The sequence below is a fragment of the Gambusia affinis genome, linkage group LG05 (assembly GCF_019740435.1).
Source record: "Gambusia affinis linkage group LG05, SWU_Gaff_1.0, whole genome shotgun sequence".
NCBI lineage: Eukaryota > Metazoa > Chordata > Actinopteri > Cyprinodontiformes > Poeciliidae > Gambusia > Gambusia affinis.
In genome coordinates this window covers 31628291-31650636 of record NC_057872.1, presented here as the reverse complement: position 1 = coordinate 31650636, position 22346 = coordinate 31628291, and the positions used below count along the sequence as shown (strand labels likewise).

Sequence of the window (22346 nt, the reverse complement as noted above, 5' to 3'; positions counted from 1 at the left end):
ATCTAATAATAGCCAATGCTTCAACCATTTTATTTTTTACCTTCACAGTTTTACTTTAGCAATTAATTAAAAATAAAGGTGTTGAGCTTTTAGCTTCAGGTCTGTCCTCCCTCCCCCCACTGTGACCTTGAATAACCTTGACCAAAGTTGAAGCAGAACTGATGATGGTAAGTGCAAAGGCAACAGGAAGTGCTGGTTTTAGCACTTCCTCTATTTTCTGCAGCAACAGGCCTGTTAGATTTCTGACAGGCCTGTCAGGGATTTCAAACATCCCTGAAATCTCCACACCTCTGATTGAGGAACCGGTTTATCTGAAGGAGGCAGAACCAGAGGGCGGTTCTGGTACCAGGATCCAGTCTGATTCTGGAAGAGGAAACAGAGCAGATTACACATGACGGACTTGTACCACAACGGTTCTGTTGTGTTCTGCCATCAGTTCTGGATCTTTCCATGTGAAACTCCCAGAACCGACCCTGCTGGGTTGGGTCTGGCGGGCCCCGAACCGGAAGTTGGTGCTGGTTATGCTGGTTCTGGTCCAGATGGAGGGGACGGCTCTGCAGTGGGTTAATAAATTCATCTTTCGCCTTCTGACAGCTGCAGCTGCGTCAATCTTACCGCATCTGAACCGGAAACAGTGCTATGAGGCTTCAAAATAAATGTACCACTAATCTCAATCTAAAGAGAAATACCCTGAAGGAAGTCAGATGGATTATAGATTATTTATTAGACAAACGGTTGGAGGATTACTCAACCACTGAAAGCACAGCAGGGATATCTTTAAAGCTGATGTTCAGCCATTTTGTCCAGAAAATCCAGATTCTGTGATTAACTGAGGAGATTCCAAAACCCAAATAAAATCACAATTATAAATTATTGAAATTGTTATTGACATAATATAGACTTTAGACTGAAAGAGCGCCAGGGCGGATGGATGGACGGATGGATGGATGGATGGATGATGGATGGATGGATGATGGATGGATGAATGTAAATGACAACATGAACAAAGCAATAAAACAATTGGAAATCTGATTAACTGCAAGTGAGGCGTTCGTGCTCTTATTTTGAAGGTCTCTTCCGGAAGCAGTGTGGCGTGTTGCGTCCATCTTCCTCTTTTTCTTCCTCTTCGCCTCTCGGATCAGAACTGCTAACATGGACGGAACCTGGCTGGCATCGACCTGACCATGACCTCCTTCCTCTCACCTGCGGGTCGAACCAGCTGACACATCCAGGTACGGTCCTCCCGCCTCCAGCTGAGCCGGTACCGCCCAAAACCGAACCGGGCCGGACCCAGTCCGACTCCCAGTTAGCCACTAACTGCTACGGAGGGTAACGGACACCGAGATGCGCCTATTGTCGGACAGTTCTCTGGCTTCTTTTTAGTGATGTTCGGACCTGCCGCAATTCGGAACCAGAGGGCTGGGTTCGGGTTTTATCCGGGTTGAATGATCCACAGCCCGATCGGGTTGTTGGTAAATCATGTTTAACCGCCGCTAGACTGACAGCGCAGCTTTGTTTCGTTATTATTATTTTTTATTAATTATAATAGTTTTAAACATTATCGCTAAAAACAGTGGAACAAACCGAATCCGGTCCCAATGTTCGGCCGGTACCGAAATCTTTCTCCTTAACCTTTCTGTTTCGGTGATTCCGGAGATGTCAGCGGCTCTGACCCGCTGTGACCGGGAATGCTGCTTCAGAGCCCGTACAGACCTTCACCGCGGGCTGTCCGATGATGGAAGCCGGCTGCTGCAGTAGTTTTGAGGCCTGTTTTCATGCATGCTGCCCCGCACGGAGCTCATGCTGGCTGATGGTCAGATGCGTGGTTGGATGATGGAGGAGCTGCATCTCGTGAATCAGATGCGGCTCTGTGGAGAGGCAGCTGAGATCTTTGCTCCTGACATCTGACGTTCTGCTATGAAATGTGCAGAACGTTCCCAGGTTTTCTGGTTTTCCACAGTTGGTCCCTGAGGTTGAGAACCAGGAAGCCGGTCACAGGAATCATCAGCACATGGACCAGGTCCAGCAGAACCGGGTCAGGAGTAAACCAGGTGATCCAGATTCCTGAAGGTTTTCTTCCAATCACAGCCCTCCATGGGAGTCATGTGGCTGCGGCTGCTGGAGCTTCCAGGACGTGTCGACTCACGTTTGTGCCTGAAGGAACCAACACGCCAACGCTCCGATAACAGACTCGGTTCTGGTTCTGCTGGATCCTGGTTCTATTCTCGTTCTGGTGGAACAGGTTGGATCCGGAATGGTCAGACTGACGCTGTGAGATTTCAGGATGAAATTATCTGGAGTTTATCTGGAACAATCCATGAGAACATAGAGGACACCAAGTCCCAGAATGCACTGGGGCAGAATCAGAAATCAGCTGATGGAGCTGCAGCAATGCATCCAACCAGCATCCAACCAGCATCCAACCAGTATCAAACCAACATCCAGTCAGCATCCAACCAGCATCCAGTCAGCATCCAACCAGCATCCAGTCAGCATCCAACCAGCATCCAGTCAGCATCCAACCAGTATCCAACCAATATCCAGTCAGCATCCAGTCAGCATCCAACCAACATCCAGTCAGCATCCAACCAACATCCAGTCAGCATCCAACCAGCATCCAGTCAGCATCCAGTCAGCATCCAACCAACATCCAGTCAGCATCCAACCAACATCCAGTCACCACCCAAACAGCATCCAACCAACATCCAGTCAGCATCCAACCAGCATCCAGTCAGCATCCAACCAGTATCCAACCAGCATCCAACCAACAGCCAGTCAGCATCCAACCAACATCCAGTCAGCATCCAACCAGCGTCCAGTCAGCATCCAACCAGCATCCAACCAACATCCAGTCAGCATCCAACCAACATCCAGTCACCACCCAAACAGCATCCAACCAACATCCAGTCACCACCCAAACAGCATCCAACCAACATCCAGTCAGCATCCAACCAGCATCCAGTCAGCATCCAACCAGTATCCAACCAGCGTCCAGTCAGCATCCAACCAGCATCCAACCAACATCCAGTCAGCATCCAACCAGCGTCCAGTCAGCATCCAACCAGCATCCAACCAACATCCAGTCAGCATCCAACCAGTATCCAACCAGCATCCAACCAACATCCAACCAGTATCCAACCAGCATCCAACCAACATCCAGTCAGCATCCAACCAGTATCCAACCAACATCCAGTCAGCATCCAACCAGTATCCAACCAACATCCAACCAACATCCAGTCAGCATCCAACCAGTATCCAACCAGCATCCAACCAACATCCAACCAACATCCAGTCAGCATCCAACCAGTATCCAACCAGCATCCAACCAACATCCAGTCAGCATCCAACCAGCATCCAGTCAGCACCCAACCAGCATCCAACCAACATCCAGTCAGCATCCAACCAGTATCCAACCAGCATCCAACCAACATCCAGTCAGCATCCAACCAGTATCCAACCAACATCCAGTCAGCATCCAACCAGTATCCAACCAGCATCCAACCAACATCCAACCAACATCCAGTCAGCATCCAACCAGTATCCAACCAGCATCCAACCAACATCCAGTCAGCATCCAACCAGTATCCAACCAACATCCAGTCAGCATCCAACCAGTATCCAACCAGCATCCAACCAACATCCAACCAACATCCAGTCAGCATCCAACCAGTATCCAACCAGCATCCAACCAACATCCAACCAACATCCAGTCAGCATCCAACCAGTATCCAACCAGCATCCAACCAACATCCAGTCAGCATCCAACCAACATCCAGTCAGCACCCAACCAGCATCCAACCAACATCCAGTCAGCATCCAACCAACATCCAGTCAGCATCCAACCAACATCCAGTCAGCATCCAACCAGCATCCAACCAGCGTCCAGTCAGCATCCAACCAACATCCAGTCAGCATCCAACCAGTATTCAACCAACATCCATTCAGCATCCAACCAACATCCAACCAACATCCAGTCAGCATCCAACCAACATCCAGTCAGCATCCAACCAACATCCAGTCAGCATCCAACCAGCATCCAACCAACATCCAGTCAGCATCCAACCAACATCCAGTCAGCACCCAACCAGCATCCAACCAACATCCAGTCAGCATCCAACCAACATCCAACCAACATCCAGTCAGCATCCAACCAACATCCAGTCAGCATCCAACCAGCGTCCAGTCAGCATCCAACCAGCGTCCAGTCAGCATCCAACCAGTATTCAACCAACATCCATTCAGCATCCAACCAACATCCAACCAACATCCAGTCAGCATCCAACCAACATCCAGTCAGCATCCAACCAACATCCAGTCAGCATCCAACCAGCATCCAACCAACATCCAGTCAGCATCCAACCAACATCCAGTCAGCATCCAACCAACATCCATTCAGCATCCAACCAACATCCAACCAACATCCAGTCAGCATCCAACCAACATCCAGTCAGCATCCAACCAGCATCCAACCAACATCCAGTCAGCATCCAACCAACATCCAGTCAGCATCCAACCAGTATCCAACCAACATCCAGTCAGCATCCAACCAACATCCAGTCAGCATCCAACCAACATCCAGTCAGCATCCAACCAACATCCAGTCAGCATCCAACCAGCATCCAGTCAGCATCCAACCAGCATCCAGTCAGCATCCAATCTGCATCCATCCCCATCGGCCATGTTGTTTTTGTGTCCAGAGCCGTTCTGTGTTTCTGTGGTTCAGCGGATCACAACCAGCACCACCCAGCAGAGTAGTAATTCTGTGGGCTAGAAAGTCTGGCTCTGGTTCTATTGAACACCACAGATGGAGACGGGTCGGGTTCTGATCCTGTTCTGGTTCTGGTTCTGCTCTGTCATCCCGGCAGCAGCTGTTTCTCTCTTCTCTGCTGCAGATAAAAATAGAGGCAGATATTTGGAGCCTCCACGCCTCGGCTTTCAGCCTGCTGCTGAAACAGGCCTCTGAGACGGGCCGGAACCTCTGAGACGGGCCGGAACCTCTGAGACGGGCTGGAACCTCTGAGACGGGCCGGAACCTCTGAGACGGGCCGGAACCTCTGAGACGGGCCGGAACCTCTGAGACGGGCCGGAACCTCTGAGACGGGCCGGAACCTCTGAGACGGGCCAAAGTCTAGAACCACCACAGGAACAACACTGAAGCTTTCAATAAAACTCAGATCACTTCATTCAACAAGAGAGAGTTCTGGTTCTGGTTCTGGTTCTGACCAGCACACAGTCACTGACTGTCTCTAAGGAAGGCTGTGCAACTTCTTCATGGAAAATTGAGTGGAAGGAAACACAGTCTGACTCTGTTCTGAGTCAGATGAACAGGAAGTGGTCGACACCGACGTGATGTTTACATCTCTGGAAGAACTCAGGTTCTGTCCCTGTAACCACGGCAACAGTCTGTTCAGCGAGGAAGACTCTGAGTCTGTTTCACTTCTCTGTTTTTTCAAAGAAATACATGAAACAGCAAAATGCATCAGAAGATAACGGAAATAAATGTCATGTAATATAAAATTCTAAATTATATAATTTAAGCTTAAACTATTCAAAACCTAAAACAACATAAGAAACCTTTTAAAAACCTCCAGTCAGAAATCAGAGCTGTGAGGGAAAAAAGTCCAAAACCTCTGACTGCTAAACGAATTTTAACAGAACCAGCAGAACCTTTAGTTCCTACAGAACCGGCAGCAGAACCGGCAGCAGAACCGGCAGCCTGCCCATGTGACGTTCTGCAGGTCGGCACCAGAACTTTAACCCGTCCTAAAGCGACCAGTGGAGAGAACAGAACCGACAGGATTCCTTCTGGCTGCTGCGTTCTGCATTCATACCGAACCAGAAACCAAGGATTGGTCCAGCAGGTCAAAGGTCGTTACAGTAACAGACCAGGTGAGACTAAAAGTTTCTGTGATGCGCCTGGAGTTTTACCTCGATCAGATCTGTTACTACGGTGGCCTGTTAGGAAACCAGGAAACTAATAAAATTAACAAAATGACGAAAACTAAAAACAATAAGCAGGAAGAAATATAGAAATCATTAAATGAAACAATAATTACTGAATTTGCAAAAAATACATGTGAAATATTTTAATGTGAGGGAAAGAAAATATAATAAATAAAATAATAAAATAAATTTCAGTCATAGACTGAAATAAATAATTTATTTAAAAAAACCAAAAGAGATAAATAAATAATGTAAATAATAAATAAATCCATAAGTAAACATTGTTTCCGTGATTCATCGGGTCTCTGTCTGGTTCTGGTTCTGGTCCAGTCAAGCCTCCATTGTTCAGTCTGACTGAAAGCTGCAGTCATGTGACTCTGCCTGATGCATTGCCATGACAACCATCAGTGACAAGCAGCCTCTGTTGGGCCCAGTGGTACCAGCCGGCCGACCCGGGTTGGAGACGTCGGCGCCACCATCATCATCATCATCATCATCATCATCATCATCGTCGTCCCATTCGACCCGAAGTGACCCGGTGCGCTGAGGAAATCTGGTTCTCCGGGTTTTCCTGGATCTGCTCAGAAACAGGAAGTGATGAAATCAGTTGTTGCTATGGCGATGACAAAACCTGACTGAAGAAGTTCTGGAGGTTCTGGAAGGTTTAGTTTCTCTGAAGCTGCCTTTGGATCAGTTGGTTCTGATTCTAATGTGAAACTGACTGACTTCATCACATTTATTCTCAGCTTGTTTTTTCTGCTTCCTGTGGAAACAGGAAGTGAGCAGCAAGCCCCGCCCACTTGATGCTCAGCTGGGGAGGAAGTGCAATAAACCATTCTGCTGTTTGGGTCGGTTCTGGTTCCAGTCTGAGCTCACTTTAATCTGGTTCTGGTTTATAACTGGTTTCAGAATCGAGTTGGGTTCTGTTTGGGTCAGAACCAGCTGCTGCAGTACTTCCTGTTCATCGGGGCTGGATGATCCGATCAGAACCGGGCAGTTCTGCTAGTTTTTCCTTCCTTCGGTTCTGACTGAAGGTAACAGAACCGTTGGTAACCTGATGTGCTGTCACCATGGTAACTGGCGACCGCACAGGAAGTCCTCAAAGAACAGGAAGCAGGCTGCTAGGCCTCTTCCTGTTTGCCAGCTGACCTTTGACCTCTTTTTCCCCTGATGACGGGTCTAAATCTGAGCCCAACAGGACGGAACTGGCTGGTTCAGCAGAACCAGAACCGGGTCAGTTTGTCAGAAAGTGAAGCTGATTCTTAAACTAGAGTCACAGTCAGAAATGAATTCCTAGACTTCCTGTAATCTGGATTAATTTGTTCACAGGAGGTTCAGTGGAATCACTCAACCGGGTTTGAAACTGGATTAGATTGAACCTGGTTTCCAATCTAATCCAGATTGGATTAGATTAAACCAGGTCTAATCTTTAGTCTGAACCTAGTTCAGACTAGTTTACATCTGGTCTAAACCGGGTTCAAACCAAATTTGAACCTGATCTAGATTGAGACTGGTTGAGCTGAAGATTGAACTTGGTCCAACCTGGTTTGGAACTGGTCTGATCCAGTTCTAATCCCGTTCCGTTTTGGATTGAGTCCATAGCCGTGTTTTGCCTCTTCAGGATTCTCAGGGTTTATGATATTTATAAAATTGTAGGACGTATTTTCCACTGAAGCTTTAACCCTCTGCTGGTGACCTCTGACCTCTGACCCTGCAGCGAAGGCCATTCAGGAGGCATGACGGATGAGAAATGTCCCCAGCTGGTGGACTACTTCGTGGTGGCGGGCCTGGACCCCGCCGGGCCCTGGAGGTCCCTGGGCGAAGACGGCCGGGCCTCCTCCTCCTCTTCACCATCAGCGGCGGCGGTCCGAGCGGCGGAGCCGGTGACGGACCTGGCGGTGATCGCTCGCGGTCTGGGGGAGGAAGTACCGGAAGGTTTCACCTGCATAGAGAAAACCCTGGGGGGCCACTCGGCCGAGCTGAGCGCCGGGCTCATCAACAACCCACACCTCTACCTGTGCTACCGCCGGGGGCGGGACAAACCACCGGTCCTGGAGCTGGGGTAAGTCACTGCACTCTGGTTCTGGATCTGGTTCTGGTTATGATTCTGGTTCTGGTCTTGGTTCTGGTTCTGGGTCTGGTCCTGGTTCTGGATCTGGTCCTGGTTCTGGTTCTGGTTCTGGTTCTGGTTCTGGTTCTGGATCAGGATCTGGTCCTGGTTCTGGTTCTGGTTCTATTCCTGGTCTTGGGTCTGGTTCTGGTTCTGGTCCTGGTTCTGGTTCTGGTCCTGGATCTGGTCCTGGTCCTGGTTCTGGATCTGGTCCTGGTTTTGGTTCTGGTTCTGGTTCTGGTTCTGGTTCTGGGTCTGGTCCTGGTTCTGGTTCTGGATCTGGTCCTGGTTCTGGTTCTGGGTCTGGATCTGGTCCTGGTTCTGGTTCTGGTTCTATTCCTGGTCTTGGGTCTGGTTCTGGTTCTGGTCCTGGTTCTGGTTCTGGTCCTGGTTCTGGTCCTGGTCCTGGTTCTGGATCTGGTCCTGGTTCTGGTTCTGGGTCTGGTTCTGGTTCTGGTCCTGGTTCTGGTTCTGGTCCTGGATCTGGTCCTGGTTCTGGTCCTGGTTCTGGTTCTGGTTCTGGGTCTGGTTCTGGTTCTGGTCCTGGTTCTGGTCCTGGATCTGGTCCTGGTCCTGGTCCTGGTTCTGGTTCTGGATCTGGTCCTGGTTCTGGGTCTGGTTCTGGTTCTGGTTCTGGTCCTGGTTCTTGTTCTGGTCCTGGATCTGGTCCTGGTCCTGGCTCTGGTCCTGGTCCTGGTTCTGGATCTGGTTCTGGATCTGGTCCTGGTTCTGGTTCTGGTCCTGGTTCTGGTCCTGGTTCTGGTCCTGGATCTGGTCCAGGTCCTGGTTCTGGATCTGGTTCTGGTTCTGGTTCTGGTCCTGGTTCTCGTTCTGGTTCTTGTCCTGGTTCTGGTTCTGGTCCTGGTCCTGGTTCTGGTTCTGGTCCTGGTTCTGGTCCTGGATCTGGTCCTGGTTTTGGTTCTGGTTCTGGTTCTGGTTCTGGTTCTGGGTCTGGTCCTGGTTCTGGTTCTGGATCTGGTCCTGGTTCTGGTTCTGGTTCTGGGTCTGGATCTGGTCCTGGTTCTGGTTCTGGTTCTATTCCTGGTCTTGGGTCTGGTTCTGGTTCTGGTCCTGGTTCTGGTTCTGGTCCTGGTTCTGGTCCTGGTTCTGGATCTGGTCCTGGTTCTGGGTCTGGTTCTGGTTCTGGTTCTGGTCCTGGTCCTGGTTCTGGTCCTGGTTCTGGTTCTGGTTCTGGGTCTGGTTCTGGTTCTGGTTCTGGTTCTGGTCCTGGTCCTGGTTCTGGTCCTGGATCTGGTCCTGGTCCTGGTCCTGGTTCTGGATCTGGTCCTGGTTCTGGTTCTGGGTCTGGTTCTGGTTCTGGTTCTGGTCCTGGTTCTGGTTCTGGTCCTGGTTCTGGTTCTGGTCCTGGATCTGGTCCTGGTTCTGGTCCTGGTTCTGGATCTGGTCCTGGTTCTGGGTCTGGTCCTGGTCCTGGTTCTGGATCTGGTCCTGGTTCTGGTTCTGGTCCTGGTTCTGGTCCTGGTTCTGGTCCTGGATCTGGTCCAGGTTCTGGATCTGGTTCTGGTTCTGGTTCTGGTCCTGGTTCTCGTTCTGGTTCTTGTCCTGGTTCTGGTTCTGGTCCTGGTCCTGGTTCTGGTTCTGGTCCTGGTTCTGGTCCTGGTTCTGGATCTGGTTCTGGTTCTGGTCCTGGTTCTGGATCTGGTCCTGGTTCTGGATCTGGTTCTGGTCCTGGTTCTGGATCTGGTCCTGGTTCTGGTTCTGGTTCTGGTTCTGGATCTGGTCCTGGTTCTGGTTCTGGGTCTGGTCCAGGTTCTGGATCTGGTTCTGGTTCTGGTCCTGGTTCTGGTTCTGGTTCTGGTCCTGGTTCTGGTTCTGGTCCTGGTCCTGGATCTGGTCCTGGTTCTGGTTCTGGTTCTGGTTCTGGTCCTGGTTCTGGTTCTGGTTCTGGTCCTGGTCCTGGATCTGGTCCTGGTCCTGGTTCTGGTTCTGGTCCTGGTTCTGGTCCTGGTTCTGGATCTGGTTCTGGTTCTGGTCCTGGTTCTGGATCTGGTCCTGGTTCTGGTTCTGGTTCTGGTTCTGGTCCTGGATCTGGTCCTGGTCCTGGTTCTGGTTCTGGTCCTGGTTCTGGTCCTGGTTCTGGATCTGGTTCTGGTTCTGGTTCTGGTTCTGGTTCTGGTCCTGGTTCTGGTTCTGGTTCTGGTCCTGGTCCTGGATCTGGTCCTGGTCCTGGTTCTGGTTCTGGTCCTGGTTCTGGTCCTGGTTCTGGATCTGGTTCTGGTTCTGGTCCTGGTTCTGGATCTGGTCCTGGTTCTGGTTCTGGGTCTGGTCCAGGTTCTGGATCTGGTTCTGGTTCTGGTCCTGGTTCTGGTTCTGGTTCTGGTCCTGGTTCTGGTTCTGGTCCTGGTCCTGGATCTGGTCCTGGTTCTGGTTCTGGTTCTGGTCCTGGTCCTGGATCTGGTCCTGGTCCTGGTTCTGGTTCTGGTCCTGGTTCTGGTCCTGGTTCTGGATCTGGTCCTGGTTCTGGATCTGGTTCTGGTCCTGGTTCTGGATCTGGTCCTGGTTCTGGTTCTGGTTCTGGTTCTGGTTCTGGTTCTGGTCCTGGTTCTGGTTCTGGTTCTGGTCCTGGTCCTGGATCTGGTCCTGGTCCTGGTTCTGGTTCTGGTCCTGGTTCTGGTCCTGGTTCTGGATCTGGTCCTGGTTCTGGATCTGGTTCTGGTCCTGGTTCTGGATCTGGTCCTGGTTCTGGTTCTGGTTCTGGTTCTGGATCTGGTCCTGGTTCTGGTTCTGGGTCTGGTCCAGGTTCTGGATCTGGTTCTGGTTCTGGTCCTGGTTCTGGTTCTGGTCCTGGTTCTGGTTCTGGTCCTGGTCCTGGATCTGGTCCTGGTTCTGGTTCTGGTTCTGGTCCTGGTTCTGGTTCTGGTTCTGGTCCTGGTCCTGGATCTGGTCCTGGTCCTGGTTCTGGATCTGGTTCTGGTCCTGGATCAGGATCTGGTCCTGGTCCTGGTTCTGGATCTGGTTCTGGTCCTGGTTCTGGATCTGGATCTGGTCCTGGTTCTGGTTCTGGTTCTGGATCTGGTCTGGTTCTGGTTCTGGTTCTGGATCTGGTCCTGGTTTTGGTTCTGGTCCTATTCCTGGTCTTGGGTCTGGTTCTGGTTCTGGTCCTGGATCTGGTCCTGGTCCTGGTTCTGGATCTGGTCCTGGTTTTGGTTCTGGTCCTATTCCTGGTCTTGGGTCTGGTTCTGGTTCTGGTTCTGGTCCTGGATCTGGTCTTGGTTCTGGTCCTGGGTCTGGTTCTGGTTCTGGATCTGGTTCTGGGTCTGGTTCTGGTTCTGGTTCTGGTTCTGGTCCTGGTTCTGGTCCTGGTTCTGGTCCTGGTCCTGGTTCTGGATCTGGTTCTGGTCCTGGATCAGGATCTGGTCCTGGTTCTGGTCCTGGTTCTGGTCCTGGTCCTGGTTCTGGATCTGGTCCTGGATCAGGATCTGGTTCTGGTTCTGGTCCTGGTTCTGGTTCTGGTCCTGGATCTGGTCCTGGTCCTGGTTCTGGATCTGGTCCTGGTTCTGGTTCTGGTTCTGGTCCTGGTCCTGGTTCTGGGTCTGTTTCTGGTCCTGGTTCTGGATCTGGTCCTGGTTCTGGTTCTGGTTCTGGTCCTGGTCCTGGTTCTGGGTCTGTTTCTGGTCCTGGTTCTGGTTCTGGTCCTGGTCCTGGTTCTGCTCTTGGTGGGATGTCAGCGGGTCAGATCCAGCTCATCTGACCTCGATGAGAATTCAGGGAACCAGTTCAGTAGATTTAAAGGAACAGCGCGGCTCTGCTGCCACCTAGTGGCCGTGTTTCTGAGTCGGTCCCTGTGGTGTTCTGATCCGCAGGGTTCTGTATGAGGGGAAGGAGCAGCCGAAGCAGGGCTGGTACGTCATGGAGACCACACCCTATAGCCGCTCGGCCAGCCTGAGCTCTGGCGGCGCCCCCACAGCCCACCGGGTCTTCCTCATGTACCGCCGGGCCCTGGACTCACAGGGCCTGCACACGCTGGGCGTCACCGACATCGCCCTGCTGATGCCCAGCAAGGGGGAGGTGGCACCGCACACATTCTGCCGGGTCGACAAGAACCTCAACACGGGCATGGTGAGTAGCGGTGGTGGTCCGGACCGGTTCTCTGACGGTGTGGATACTAATAGCTCCTGTTTCTGCAGTGGGGTCCAGCTCTGCACGTCTGCTACAAGAGAGCCGTGGCCAAAGCCAACGCCCTGGTGTTCGAAGCCAGTGAGTCGGTGCTCAGCTACTTCCTGTTGTATCAGAGAAGCTGCAGATGGACGAGATCTGGGTTTGGGTTCACAGTTTGGTTCCTAGCAGCCAGGTTTCAAATAATAATGACATCAGTGATGGCAATCAATAACTTAAGAGTTAGCTGTGCTAAGTTGCTAACACTAATGTGCTAATCACAAATATTAGATACACTAACGCTAAAATGTTATTCTAGCATGGTGTTTGGTAAGTTACCAAAAATGTTAACATGCTAAGCTAAATATTAGCTTTGCTGTTAGCAGATTAGCAGAAATGTGCCCACCACCAAACTTTAAGCTCCCAGAAACCAGGAGAACTTCATACATCAGGGTGTTTTTGGACAGAAATCACTTCATGAAGCAGAGAGATCCTCTCCTGCGTCTGCACTCTCAGACTTCTGTGTTCTGCAGGTCTGATCAGCCGGTACCCAGAGGAGGACCTGGAGGCGTTCCCTCTTCCTGAGTCGGTGCCGGTCTTCTGTTTGCCGATGGGCGTCACTGTGGAGAGCTGGCCGCTGAACTCCAAGTACCAGCTGCCTGTCTTTTCCACCTTCGTCCTCACGTCTGCCTCCGGAGACAAGGTAGGTCCAGAGATGGTTGCTGTGGTTAGACCAAATGTCCAGAGAGGTGGCGAACACCAGCATCAAGTAACGCCATCTCTGATCTGCAGGTATACGGCGCTGCCATCCAGTTCTACGAGTCGTTCTCCAGGGATCTTCTGTCCGAGCGGCAGAACGTCCGGCTCGGCCTGCTGAGCGTGGTGGACCGCCGGCCCATCACCAGCCGCAGTCTGCACACCAAGAAGAGCATCTGCGTCCTGTCCCACTGGCCCTTCTTCACCGTCTTCCAGAAGTTCCTCACCTTCATCTACAGATACTCCATCTCCGGGCCGCACGTCCTGCCACTCGAGAAGTCAGAATCCTTCTTTTCCACTGAGCCGTGTTTTCAGATCAAAAAGTTCTTCGTTTACGGAGTCTGCATCTCTTCTTCTTCTCCTCTGTCTTTATTCATCTTTGTTCCTGTCTCTGCAGACACATCTCCAGCTTCATGCACAACGTTCCGTTCCCTTCCCCTCAGCGTCCACGGATCCTCGTTCAGGTAAAAGTCCAACCCAAACACACCTGTGAACTCGGCAACCAATACCAGAAAAGTTTCAACTGTGGATGAGAGACTAGATAAATAAAAACCAGACGAGGTTTTGGATATAACTCAGTATCATCAGCATATCGCCTGATCTCAGATAGAGATCTGCTCCACTGGTCACTCCTCTGTCTGGACCTGAAGACCCAACAGACTTCAGGTTCATTCATCCGTCTCTCCATCTTCTTCACTTATCCGGGGTCGCGGGGTCAGCAGCCTAACAGGGGAGGCCCAGACTTCCCTCTCCCCAGCTACTTGTTCCAGCTCCTCCAGGGGAATCCTTCAGGTCCCTTCATGGTTTCATTTTCCCATCTGTGTTGCAGCTCTCTCCGTATGACAACCTGCTGCTCTGCCAGCCGGTCTCCTCCCCACTCCCACTCAGGTGAGTGTGACTGGGTCAGAAACAGAACCTTGAGGAACACCAGACCTCAGTAAACACACTTGGCTCAAACGTTGAACTGTTCCTTTAATTTCTCCGACACTTGCCTGATTGAGTCCTTTGTTTGTGATTTTCATGCTAACTGTGTGTGTGTGTGTGTGTGTGTGTGTGTGTGTGTGTGTGTGTGTGTGTGTGTGTGTGTGGCAGCGGTGCGAGCTTCCTGAAGCTGCTCCAGAACCTGGGTCCAGAGAACTCCTGCACACTGCTGCTTGCCGTCCTCACTGAACACAAGCTGCTGCTGCACTCACTGCGACCCGACGTCCTGACCTCCGTCAGCGAGGCCCTCGTCTCTGTAAGACTCCACCCTCCTCCTGAAACAGAACCGGGTCGGGTCTGCTACCTGGAGCTGAGCAGACCTGGAGGAGCCGGTTCTGGTTCCAAAAGCTAAATATGTTAATTATTCAGAAACAATGCAGTTTTTAGCCTGGGTCCTCGTGTATGACAGATGTGATATTTTGTTTCTTGATCACTGACATCAAGTTAGGCTGAGGCTGCAGAGTAGTGGCAGTAAGTAATACTGCCACCTGCAGATGGGAGTTAGCATCACTGAAGCCCAATGTTTTTAACAATTTTTGTGAATCTTTAATGAATTTACAATTATGCATTAGTGTGGAAAAATGCTAGTTTTGCACTGGGCTGCTAAACTAAAGGGGTAACTAGCATGCTGGTGCCGAAATGCTAACCCAGTAGGACACTTATAATAAATGGAAGATGATAAAGACTTTATAGGAACCACATTCATGTGCTTGGATAACATTAATAACTTGGAATTAACTAAACTAAGACGCAGAATTTTTGCTCTCTGTGCCCTTTTTCACATCCTGACGAGTAAAGCAGGGGAAGCACCGCCACCTTGTGGCGTAACCCGGTACAACACATCAGTTCACTTTCACTTCCTTTTAATTCTGGTAAATTATCAATAAAATAAAATATATTAATCACACCCCATTTTATCAGTTTTATCATGTTATCAATTTTTAAAAAGATTTAGAAAAAATGTCAAAATAATCAGAAATTTTATGACCTCCTTGTTGAAGACCTTTTCTCTAAACTGTGGCAGATGTTTCTTCTCTGGATTATGCAACATTATTAAAGATATTACACAACACCATCATAAACAGAACTAAAGAAGTTGGACTCAAAGTTTTGGACTTGTTGAAGTCATTTCTGCTCATTTATGACTAAAGTCTGTTATTCTGACTGAAGCTACAGATGTTTGGCTCTGCTCTCGTTGTGTGTGCAGATGACCTTCCCGCTGCGCTGGATCTGCCCCTACATCCCTCTGTGCCCGCTGCAGATGGCCGACGTGCTGCTGGCGCCCATGCCTTTCATCGTCGGCGTTCACTCCAGCTACTTTGATCTCTACGACCCCCCGCCAGAGGTCGTCTGCGTCGACCTGGACACCAATACCATCTTCCAGTGAGTCCGAGTCGCTGCAGCTTCTGCAGCTTCTGCAGCCGCTAACAAGGAGATCTTCGGCTGCTCTTGTTCGGATCCCTGCAGGTCAGAGGATAAGAAGCTGTTGTCGTGGCGATTGCTACCCAGGAAGCACGGAAAGACGCTGTTCAGCACACTGACCAACCTGCACCAGACCCTGGAGAAGAGTGAGTGGCCGCTGAGCGCGTCACGAGAGCGCCTAGAGGTCAGGGGTCACACTGTGCTTCTTCCTGCAGTTTGCAGCCCCGGCCAGGAGGAGGCGACCCTGGAGTTTCTGCTCACCGACTACGACCAGATCTACCGGCGGCAGAAGCAGCTGGAGCTGGAGATCCAGGAGGCCTTCCTGCGCTTCATGAGCTGCCTGCTGCGGGGTTACCGCGCCTTCCTGCTGCCCATCACTCAGGCGCCGTCCGACACCACCACTGACTGCAGCTCCCTATTCAACCTGCAGGGTGCGCTCTCCTCTAAACACGCTCCAGTCTCTGCAGGAAGGTTCTGCTGCAGAGACTCTGCTCACCCTCCTCACTGTCAGCAGAGGCATTATACTGTTCTAGAAACAATAAAGGTTCTGCACCAGAGAAATTTAAAATATTCCTGCTTTAAAATCCAACAACACTTTATTTATCCTAAAGCAAAATGCCCTGGTGTTGTTTCTTTACACCAGCATATTAAGGTTCTTATCCGTTATTATTGTTAAATATAATCTATTAGTAACTGTGCGAGTCTCGGCAAAGAAACAGTTGTTTACATGCAGCACCTTGTGCACCACTAGGGGGAGCCACAGTTTAAGAAAGACTGCTCTAGAATCACAGGTTGAGATTCCCCGGACTGGTGGTCCGCGGCCGCCCCCTAGTGGTCCGCCAGGTACTGCAAGTAAGCGACCGTTTATTTGCTGTGACGTCAGCTTAAAGTGCGACACTACTGTTAGCTTACCAAAGGATTGTGTTAATAATAATGATGGTAAAGAGCCCTAAATGTTATTAATGCACAAAACAGTAAAGAACAGTTTGTTTTTTATTTGCATGTGTCTGACATTAGAAACTTCTCCACCGTCAGAATCTGTAAATAACTCAAGATGCCCATGTTGACGTTAACAGACTCCTGTTTTCATCATATGCTAAGAGGATTTCAGGTCAGGTGTCCTCAGCCTGACAGAGTTTGAGAACTGATCTATTTAAATATTTCATTTCTAAGACTACTGGTTAGACTTTGAACGACCTTTGACCCTGTTACTGCAGGTTTCCTGAAGTCTCGGGACCGGAGCCAGCAGAAGCTGTACGCCCAGCTGAGCCGGACCCAGATGTTCACCCAGTTCATCGAGGAATGCTCCTTCGTCAGCGACCGCCACGCCTGCCTCGAGTTCTTCGACGAGTGCGTCCAGAAGGTCAGAGGTCTAATCGTTTCCTTCTTTTGGCCCGGTGAACTTCTGTTGACCATTCGTTGACCCGCTGACCTTCGGGTCCACAGGTGGACGTTGAGAAGCCGGAGGAGGTGCGGCTGATCGACCTGGACGAGAACGGCGGCGGCGAACACACCGTCTTCATCATGCCGCCCGAGGAGCCGCAGGAGGCCGACGGCACCGAGTGCCCCGCCCACTACAGGTGAGGCTCCTCCCCGAGGGGCGGAGCCAACACATCAGGTGCCATGTGATCTGACGCGTCTCTCGTCCAACAGCTACGAGACGTTCCCCAGGCTGACGGCGGAGCTGTTCGACCGACCGCAGGACCCACTGCGCGCCCCGGCCAGAGGCAGTGCCCCCAGCAGCCCCGCCCCCCGCCGCACCAAGCAGGTAGCCGGCCCGGTTCTGACCCGGTTCTGCTCCGTCAAGGTCAAACTGCCCTGATGGAGAGGTTCCTGTAGTTTAACGTGTTGATTTTAGTGGAGAATGTGGCAGCAAATTTTTCAGAACCGACTGACCCGGTTTCCAGTCAGTGGTTCTGGAAACAACAATTCTGCCCGTTCAGAGGAAGGTTCTACGGGTCAGATCAGAACCAGAGTAAGAAAAGCACAACATACATTAGATAAAACAGTTCAAACATCTGGTTGGATGGATGAACAGATGGATGAACAGATGGATGGATGAACAGATGGATGAACAGATGGATGGATGAACAGATGGATGAACAGATGGATGGATGAACAGATGGATGGATGAACAGATGGATGGATGACAGTCCTGCTTTTCTTGCAGGTCTCTGAAGCGGCAGCAGGGGGCGCTTTTGGACCATAATCTTTGTTTCGCCAGCTGGTGACCCAACCAGAACCAGGTTCTGGTTCTGATGGACTCACAGAACCTCTGTGTGTCTGCAGGAGATCAAGGTGGCCCAGAAGCGGGCCCAGAAGTACTCGGCGGTTCCGGACATGTGGTCCAAATGCCTGCTGGGTCACTGCTACGGCCTGTGGTTCATCTACCTGCCCACCTTCGTCCGGGCCGAGGGCTCCAAGGTCCGCGCCCTGCACTCCGCCCACGACGTCCTCCGGCACATGGAGACCCGCAAGGTGGTGCTGCCCGACGAGGTGAGGCCCGCCGGGCCGGCGCGCCGACCGGGCCGACCGGGCCTCACCGCCAGTAACAGAAACTGCTGTGTGTGTCAGGTGTGTTACCGCATCCTGATGCAGCTCTGCGGTCAGTACGGCCAGCCGGTCCTCGCCGTCAGAGTCCTGCTGGAGATGAAGAAGGCCGGGATCACGCCCAACACCATCACCTATGGATACTACAACAAGGTCTCACACACAAACACGCATTAACTTCCATTAATATCTGCAGCCTTATCCTAACCAATCAAAACTCAATTCACACCTTAGTACTAAATCAGACTCCTGAGTTTCCCAGGCTTCGGGGCCCATAAGGTAATTCAAACCAACACACACCGTAAAGCTTCGGGCTGACGGCCGTCTTCCCTCCTCAGGCTGTGCTGGAGTGTAAGTGGCCCTCGACCAATCAGGGCGGCCGTCTCCGCTGGGCTAAGCTACGGAACGTTCTATTGGCCGTGGCTCAGTTCAGGCAGCCCATCAAACGGCAGTGGAAGAGTGGTTCTGTGGGCTCCAGAGGTCAGATGTCTCGTAGTTCATCCTGCAGGATAAACGCGTCGCCGCTCTAAGAGATGAAGGTGATGAAGATGATCTCTTTCTCCATCCCAGTAGCCATGTTGGAGCCCGATCAGAAGCCCCGCCCACAGTCCGCTCTGATTCGTCAGTGCAGCTGGAGCGGCCTGAGCGAAAGCTCGAGTCACGAGTCTCTGACCGGGTTGCTGGTGAAGAGCTCCAGCCTGAGCAGCATGAAGACGCCCACAGTCAGTGGTGAGCACTGCTAGCTAGAAAGCCAACTGCGCTAACTCTGAGGCGCTAATTTTGAACATCAGATATGCCAGACGTTTAGCTACTAAAAATGAGCCCACTTAGCTTAGCAACAATACTAAGCTAATAATGAGCTCCAGTATTAGCTGGTTAGTGGATCAGATTCCCACAGATCAGAGCTGACCTGACGCCCTTTCTGCCCTCAGAGCGCAAAGTCTGTAAGAAGTCCCCCATCCTCCACGGTTCAGGGACAAACGGGGACACGGTCCACCGGAAGCCCCCGCTGGGCCGGAGAGAAGCCTCCGCTCCGCCTGCAGCGCCCCCTGGGGGAGCCGTGGTGCGGCGCAGTGAGGTCTGCCTTTCCACCTTCTACACTGAGTCGGAGCTGGACTGCAGATGTGAACCGAGGCTCAGCAGGTCGGTGTGTTCGTTCCGCCGGGTTTTCCGAGTTTATTCCGACCGATCTGACAGGATTCACGTTGCGACTGCAGATCTGACAGATCCGGGAGCTCCGGCGGAAAGAACAAGGCCAGGACAGTAGACGAGAACTCCAACCACGTGTCGTCCCCGAGCCGAGGAGGCCTGGCAGGGAAACTGCAGCAGCTCCTCACACCGACCAAAAACCGAGCATCGGTCCGGCGCACCGCCAGCGTGGAAAACCGCCGGTCCGGAGGAGGGATCGGTCGGAAAGTGTCCAGGAAGTCTCAGGTGGCTGAAAGTCTGCTAAAGGCAAAGGAGCGGCTGGTGAACGCCACATCAGAGGTGACTGCATGTTCCTGTTGAAGGCAATGAGCTGCAGATCCAGCGTCCTCCACCAGGGGCTGCTGTCCACATCTTGTTGAGATGTTTCCCTGTAGTTCTGGATGTCTAGGCCTCTCCTGTCGTCTGGAATAACCAGGAATTTCTCCTCAGAGCTCGCTGTCGGTAGGAAGTGACCTGGACCTGACGGATACGGCCACCGCGGAGTATCCTGTGCGCAGGTCGTGGGACGCCAACCAGGAGGGGGCAGGAATCGAGGTAACTCGGTAGGTGTGGTCGGAGAGGTGGTGTCTTCTGGGCGGGACCTCACAGTGTGTTTGTGTCCAGGTTCTGATGTCCAGCTGCTCGCTGTGCCGCAGCTGCAACTCTCTGGTGTACGACGAGGAGATCATGGCGGGCTGGACCTCGGACGACTCCAACCTGAACTCATCCTGCCCGTTCTGCGCCGCCTCCTTTGTCCCGTTCCTGAACGCTGAGATCTGCGACCCGGGGCCTGTCAGCAGGTACAGAACCAGCCGACTGGAAGCTCAGGCGCTCCTGGTTCTGTAGCGTTACCGGTTCTGTTCTTGCTTCTTCTCAGTGCGGAGCGCTGCACCATGAACCTGGAGGATGAGGTGGAGAGCGCCGTGAGGCCCCCTAGTGGTCCCCAGTGCAACGGGCTGAGCGACGACTCCAGCTCTGAAACCAGCACCTACTCCGTGACCAGCAAGGCCACCACGGTAACTCCCCCCGCCGCTGCCCGCGCTGCGTCCCTCCTCATTGCTGACAGGCTCCGCCCTCTTCCCAGGTGTCGTCGGTGGGAGGAACTCCTCAGGTGACGGTGGCCTACCTGAGCCCGCTGGTTCTGAGGAAGGAGCTGGAGAGTCTGCTGGAGAACGAGGGCGAGTCGGTTCTGGCCCAGCCTCAGTTTCTGGACAGCCACTCCATCATCTTCTGGAACCTGGTCTGGTACTTCCAGCGGCTCGGTCTGCCCAGCAACCTGCTGCAGCTGGTCCGCAGCTCGCCACTGGTCAGCCACTTCACTCAGGTGACTCTAAAGAACTCAAATACTGTGAACATGAACTCATTCGCTTAAGAAGGTTCTGTTGTCTGAACACAGAACCTTGATGTGTTCAGATCTAACTTGGTCTCATGAGATCCAGGTTTCTAATGACAAGCTGCTGGAAAGTTCATGGAGAAGCTAAGCTGTGGGTTCCTTTTACAGAACCCGTAGTTTCTGGAAGAGCTAAAGTCCAGGAAAGCACCTGAGTATAACTGTTTTTCAGGGGCCTCCACCAGGGGGCGCCTCTGGAGTCGTTAACAGCCTGTCTTGGTTGTTCCAGTTGGAGAACTCTGCGGTGAGGGTCCGGCTCCTCTGGGACACGCTGAGCCCCGACACCGACCAGTGGCCGCCGCTCTACGTCCTTTGGAGGATCCACAGTAAGATGACAGGCGGACGCGGCGGCGTCCCTCGCAGGACGCAGCGGCGTCCCCGCCGTGCTTTAACGTCTTCCTCCACCAGGTGGCGCCCTGATGAGGACCTACAGCTGGAGGCGGCACAACCACCCGTTCACCTTGTCCTTCCTGGAGGAGGTTCTGCGCTGGGTGGGCATGAACGAGGTGCACAAGGCCATCACGCTCTTCCTGGACACCCTGGAGAAGCAGCCCGGGTCGCCACAGACCCAGAGGTGGGAGTTCGGACCGGCCTGCTGGTTCTGATGATTCATTCTGAGCTTGAACTCAGATGTTTGTGTTTTCCGGACCGACAGGAGTCTCTACCGAGAGATGTTGTTCCTGACACTGGCAGCGATGGGAAAAGACCACGTCGGTAAGACTGCTGGTTGATCCGGGTTACGTTTCCGATCAGAACCAGCAAGTTCTGCTGTGCAATCCTCTCCCGTCTCTGTCTGCAGCTGCATTCGATAAGAAGTACAAGACGGCGTTCCTGCGCCTCAGCAGCTCCCTGGGCCGGGACGAGCTCCGCAGGAAGCGGGCCCAGCCTCCCAGCACCAAAGCCGTCGACTGCAGACGCAGCTTCCACCCGCCGCTGGAGTGCTGAGCGGTTCCGGACCGGACCGCACCGGACCGCACGCCGGCAACCAACACCCGCTTTGCCTCTCTGCTGCCCCCTGGTGGAGGGAACAGCATCCTACTTTCTACCAACCTCTATGGATCCCGAAGACACCGGTGCGACCGGATCGGACCGGACTGGATCGGACCGGACTGCGGCTCTGCTCTGTAGTCAGAGGAAGGCGCATTGTCATCAGCGGGAACCCAGAACCGGATATTCCCCTGGGAATCCGCTTCCTGAACTGGGTCGTTGTGGATTTATTGTTGAAACTGTGAAAAACGGATCTGACCCGTTTTAACTCCTCAGAACCGGTTCTGTTGACCAGAAATTCAGCAATGCATCCAGGCTTCTGCTTTCCAACCAGCTGGGAAAGCCGGGTCAGAATGGATCAGAACCACCTGGGATGAGAGGCAGAACGATTAAGAAGCAAAATGAAAGAAAATGTAAAATATCAGAGTTTTGATTGGTTTAATACCAGCCAGAACCCGATCAGAACCAGGCCAGAACCCGACCAGAACCAGGCCAGAACCCGACCAGAACCAGGCCAGAACCCGACCAGAACCAGACCAGAACCCGACCAGAACCCGACCAGAACCCGACCAGAACCAGGCCAGAACCCGACCAGAACACGACCAGAACCAGGCCAGAACCCGACCAGAACCAGACCAGAACCAGGCCCGAACCCGACCAGAACTAGGCCAGAACCCGAACAGAACCCGACCAGCACTCCACCAGAATCCGGCCAGAACTCAAGACTGGATCCTCCCTGGCGGTTCTGACCCGGTTCTGACACGGAGATGTTTATTTAAATTTGCTGTTTATTTATATCTGACTGTGGTTACCATGGCAATGTTGCTTTTTTAACAAAATCGTCAATAAAAGACGTAAAAAAACCCTGATGTTGTTTCTGTTCACCCGTACTCGTGATGGTTC

General features: G+C 52.2%; 1 protein-coding gene across 3 annotated transcripts; it reads left to right on the top strand.

Annotated features, from left to right (window-relative positions):
- The first annotated feature begins 1085 nt into the window (after window positions 1-1085).
- On the top strand, window positions 1086-22302 carry LOC122831717 (DENN domain-containing protein 4B-like). Of its 3 annotated transcripts, XM_044118104.1 has the most exons (30): window positions 1125-1232; window positions 4893-5889; window positions 7661-8005; window positions 11878-12133; window positions 12202-12271; window positions 12703-12872; window positions 12962-13203; window positions 13323-13389; window positions 13755-13813; window positions 14018-14162; window positions 15114-15289; window positions 15374-15474; window positions 15544-15759; window positions 16546-16691; window positions 16775-16908; window positions 16982-17096; window positions 17618-17824; window positions 17903-18031; window positions 18217-18358; window positions 18449-18607; window positions 18811-19021; window positions 19096-19366; window positions 19517-19621; window positions 19691-19866; window positions 19944-20082; window positions 20151-20390; window positions 20686-20782; window positions 20865-21030; window positions 21112-21170; window positions 21256-22302. In XM_044118104.1, exons 3-30 carry the CDS (start codon window positions 7680-7682, stop codon window positions 21399-21401), a joined length of 4470 nt encoding a protein of 1489 aa, XP_043974039.1. In that variant the 5' UTR covers window positions 1125-1232; window positions 4893-5889; window positions 7661-7679; the 3' UTR covers window positions 21402-22302. The 3 variants fall into 3 exon arrangements, with proteins under 3 accessions (XP_043974040.1, XP_043974038.1, XP_043974039.1); XM_044118105.1 differs by lacking the exon at window positions 4893-5889 and having other exon boundaries at window positions 1086-1232; window positions 18452-18607; XM_044118103.1 differs by lacking the exon at window positions 4893-5889 and having other exon boundaries at window positions 1087-1232.
- Window positions 22303-22346: the final 44 nt, after the last annotated feature.

What these genes read in the sequence shown, in the direction of transcription:
- LOC122831717 (XM_044118103.1), top strand. Translation starts at nt 7,680, where the DNA reads ATGACGGATGAGAAATGTCCCCAGCTGGTGGACTACTTCGTGGTGGCG. An exon ending in GCACCAGACCCTGGAGAAGA is followed by an intron (nt 15,475 to 15,543) that starts GTGAGTGGCCGC and finishes TTCTTCCTGCAG; the next exon opens with TTTGCAGCCCCGGCCAGGAG. An exon ending in AGGAGGGGGCAGGAATCGAG is followed by an intron (nt 19,622 to 19,690) that starts GTAACTCGGTAG and finishes GTTTGTGTCCAG; the next exon opens with GTTCTGATGTCCAGCTGCTC.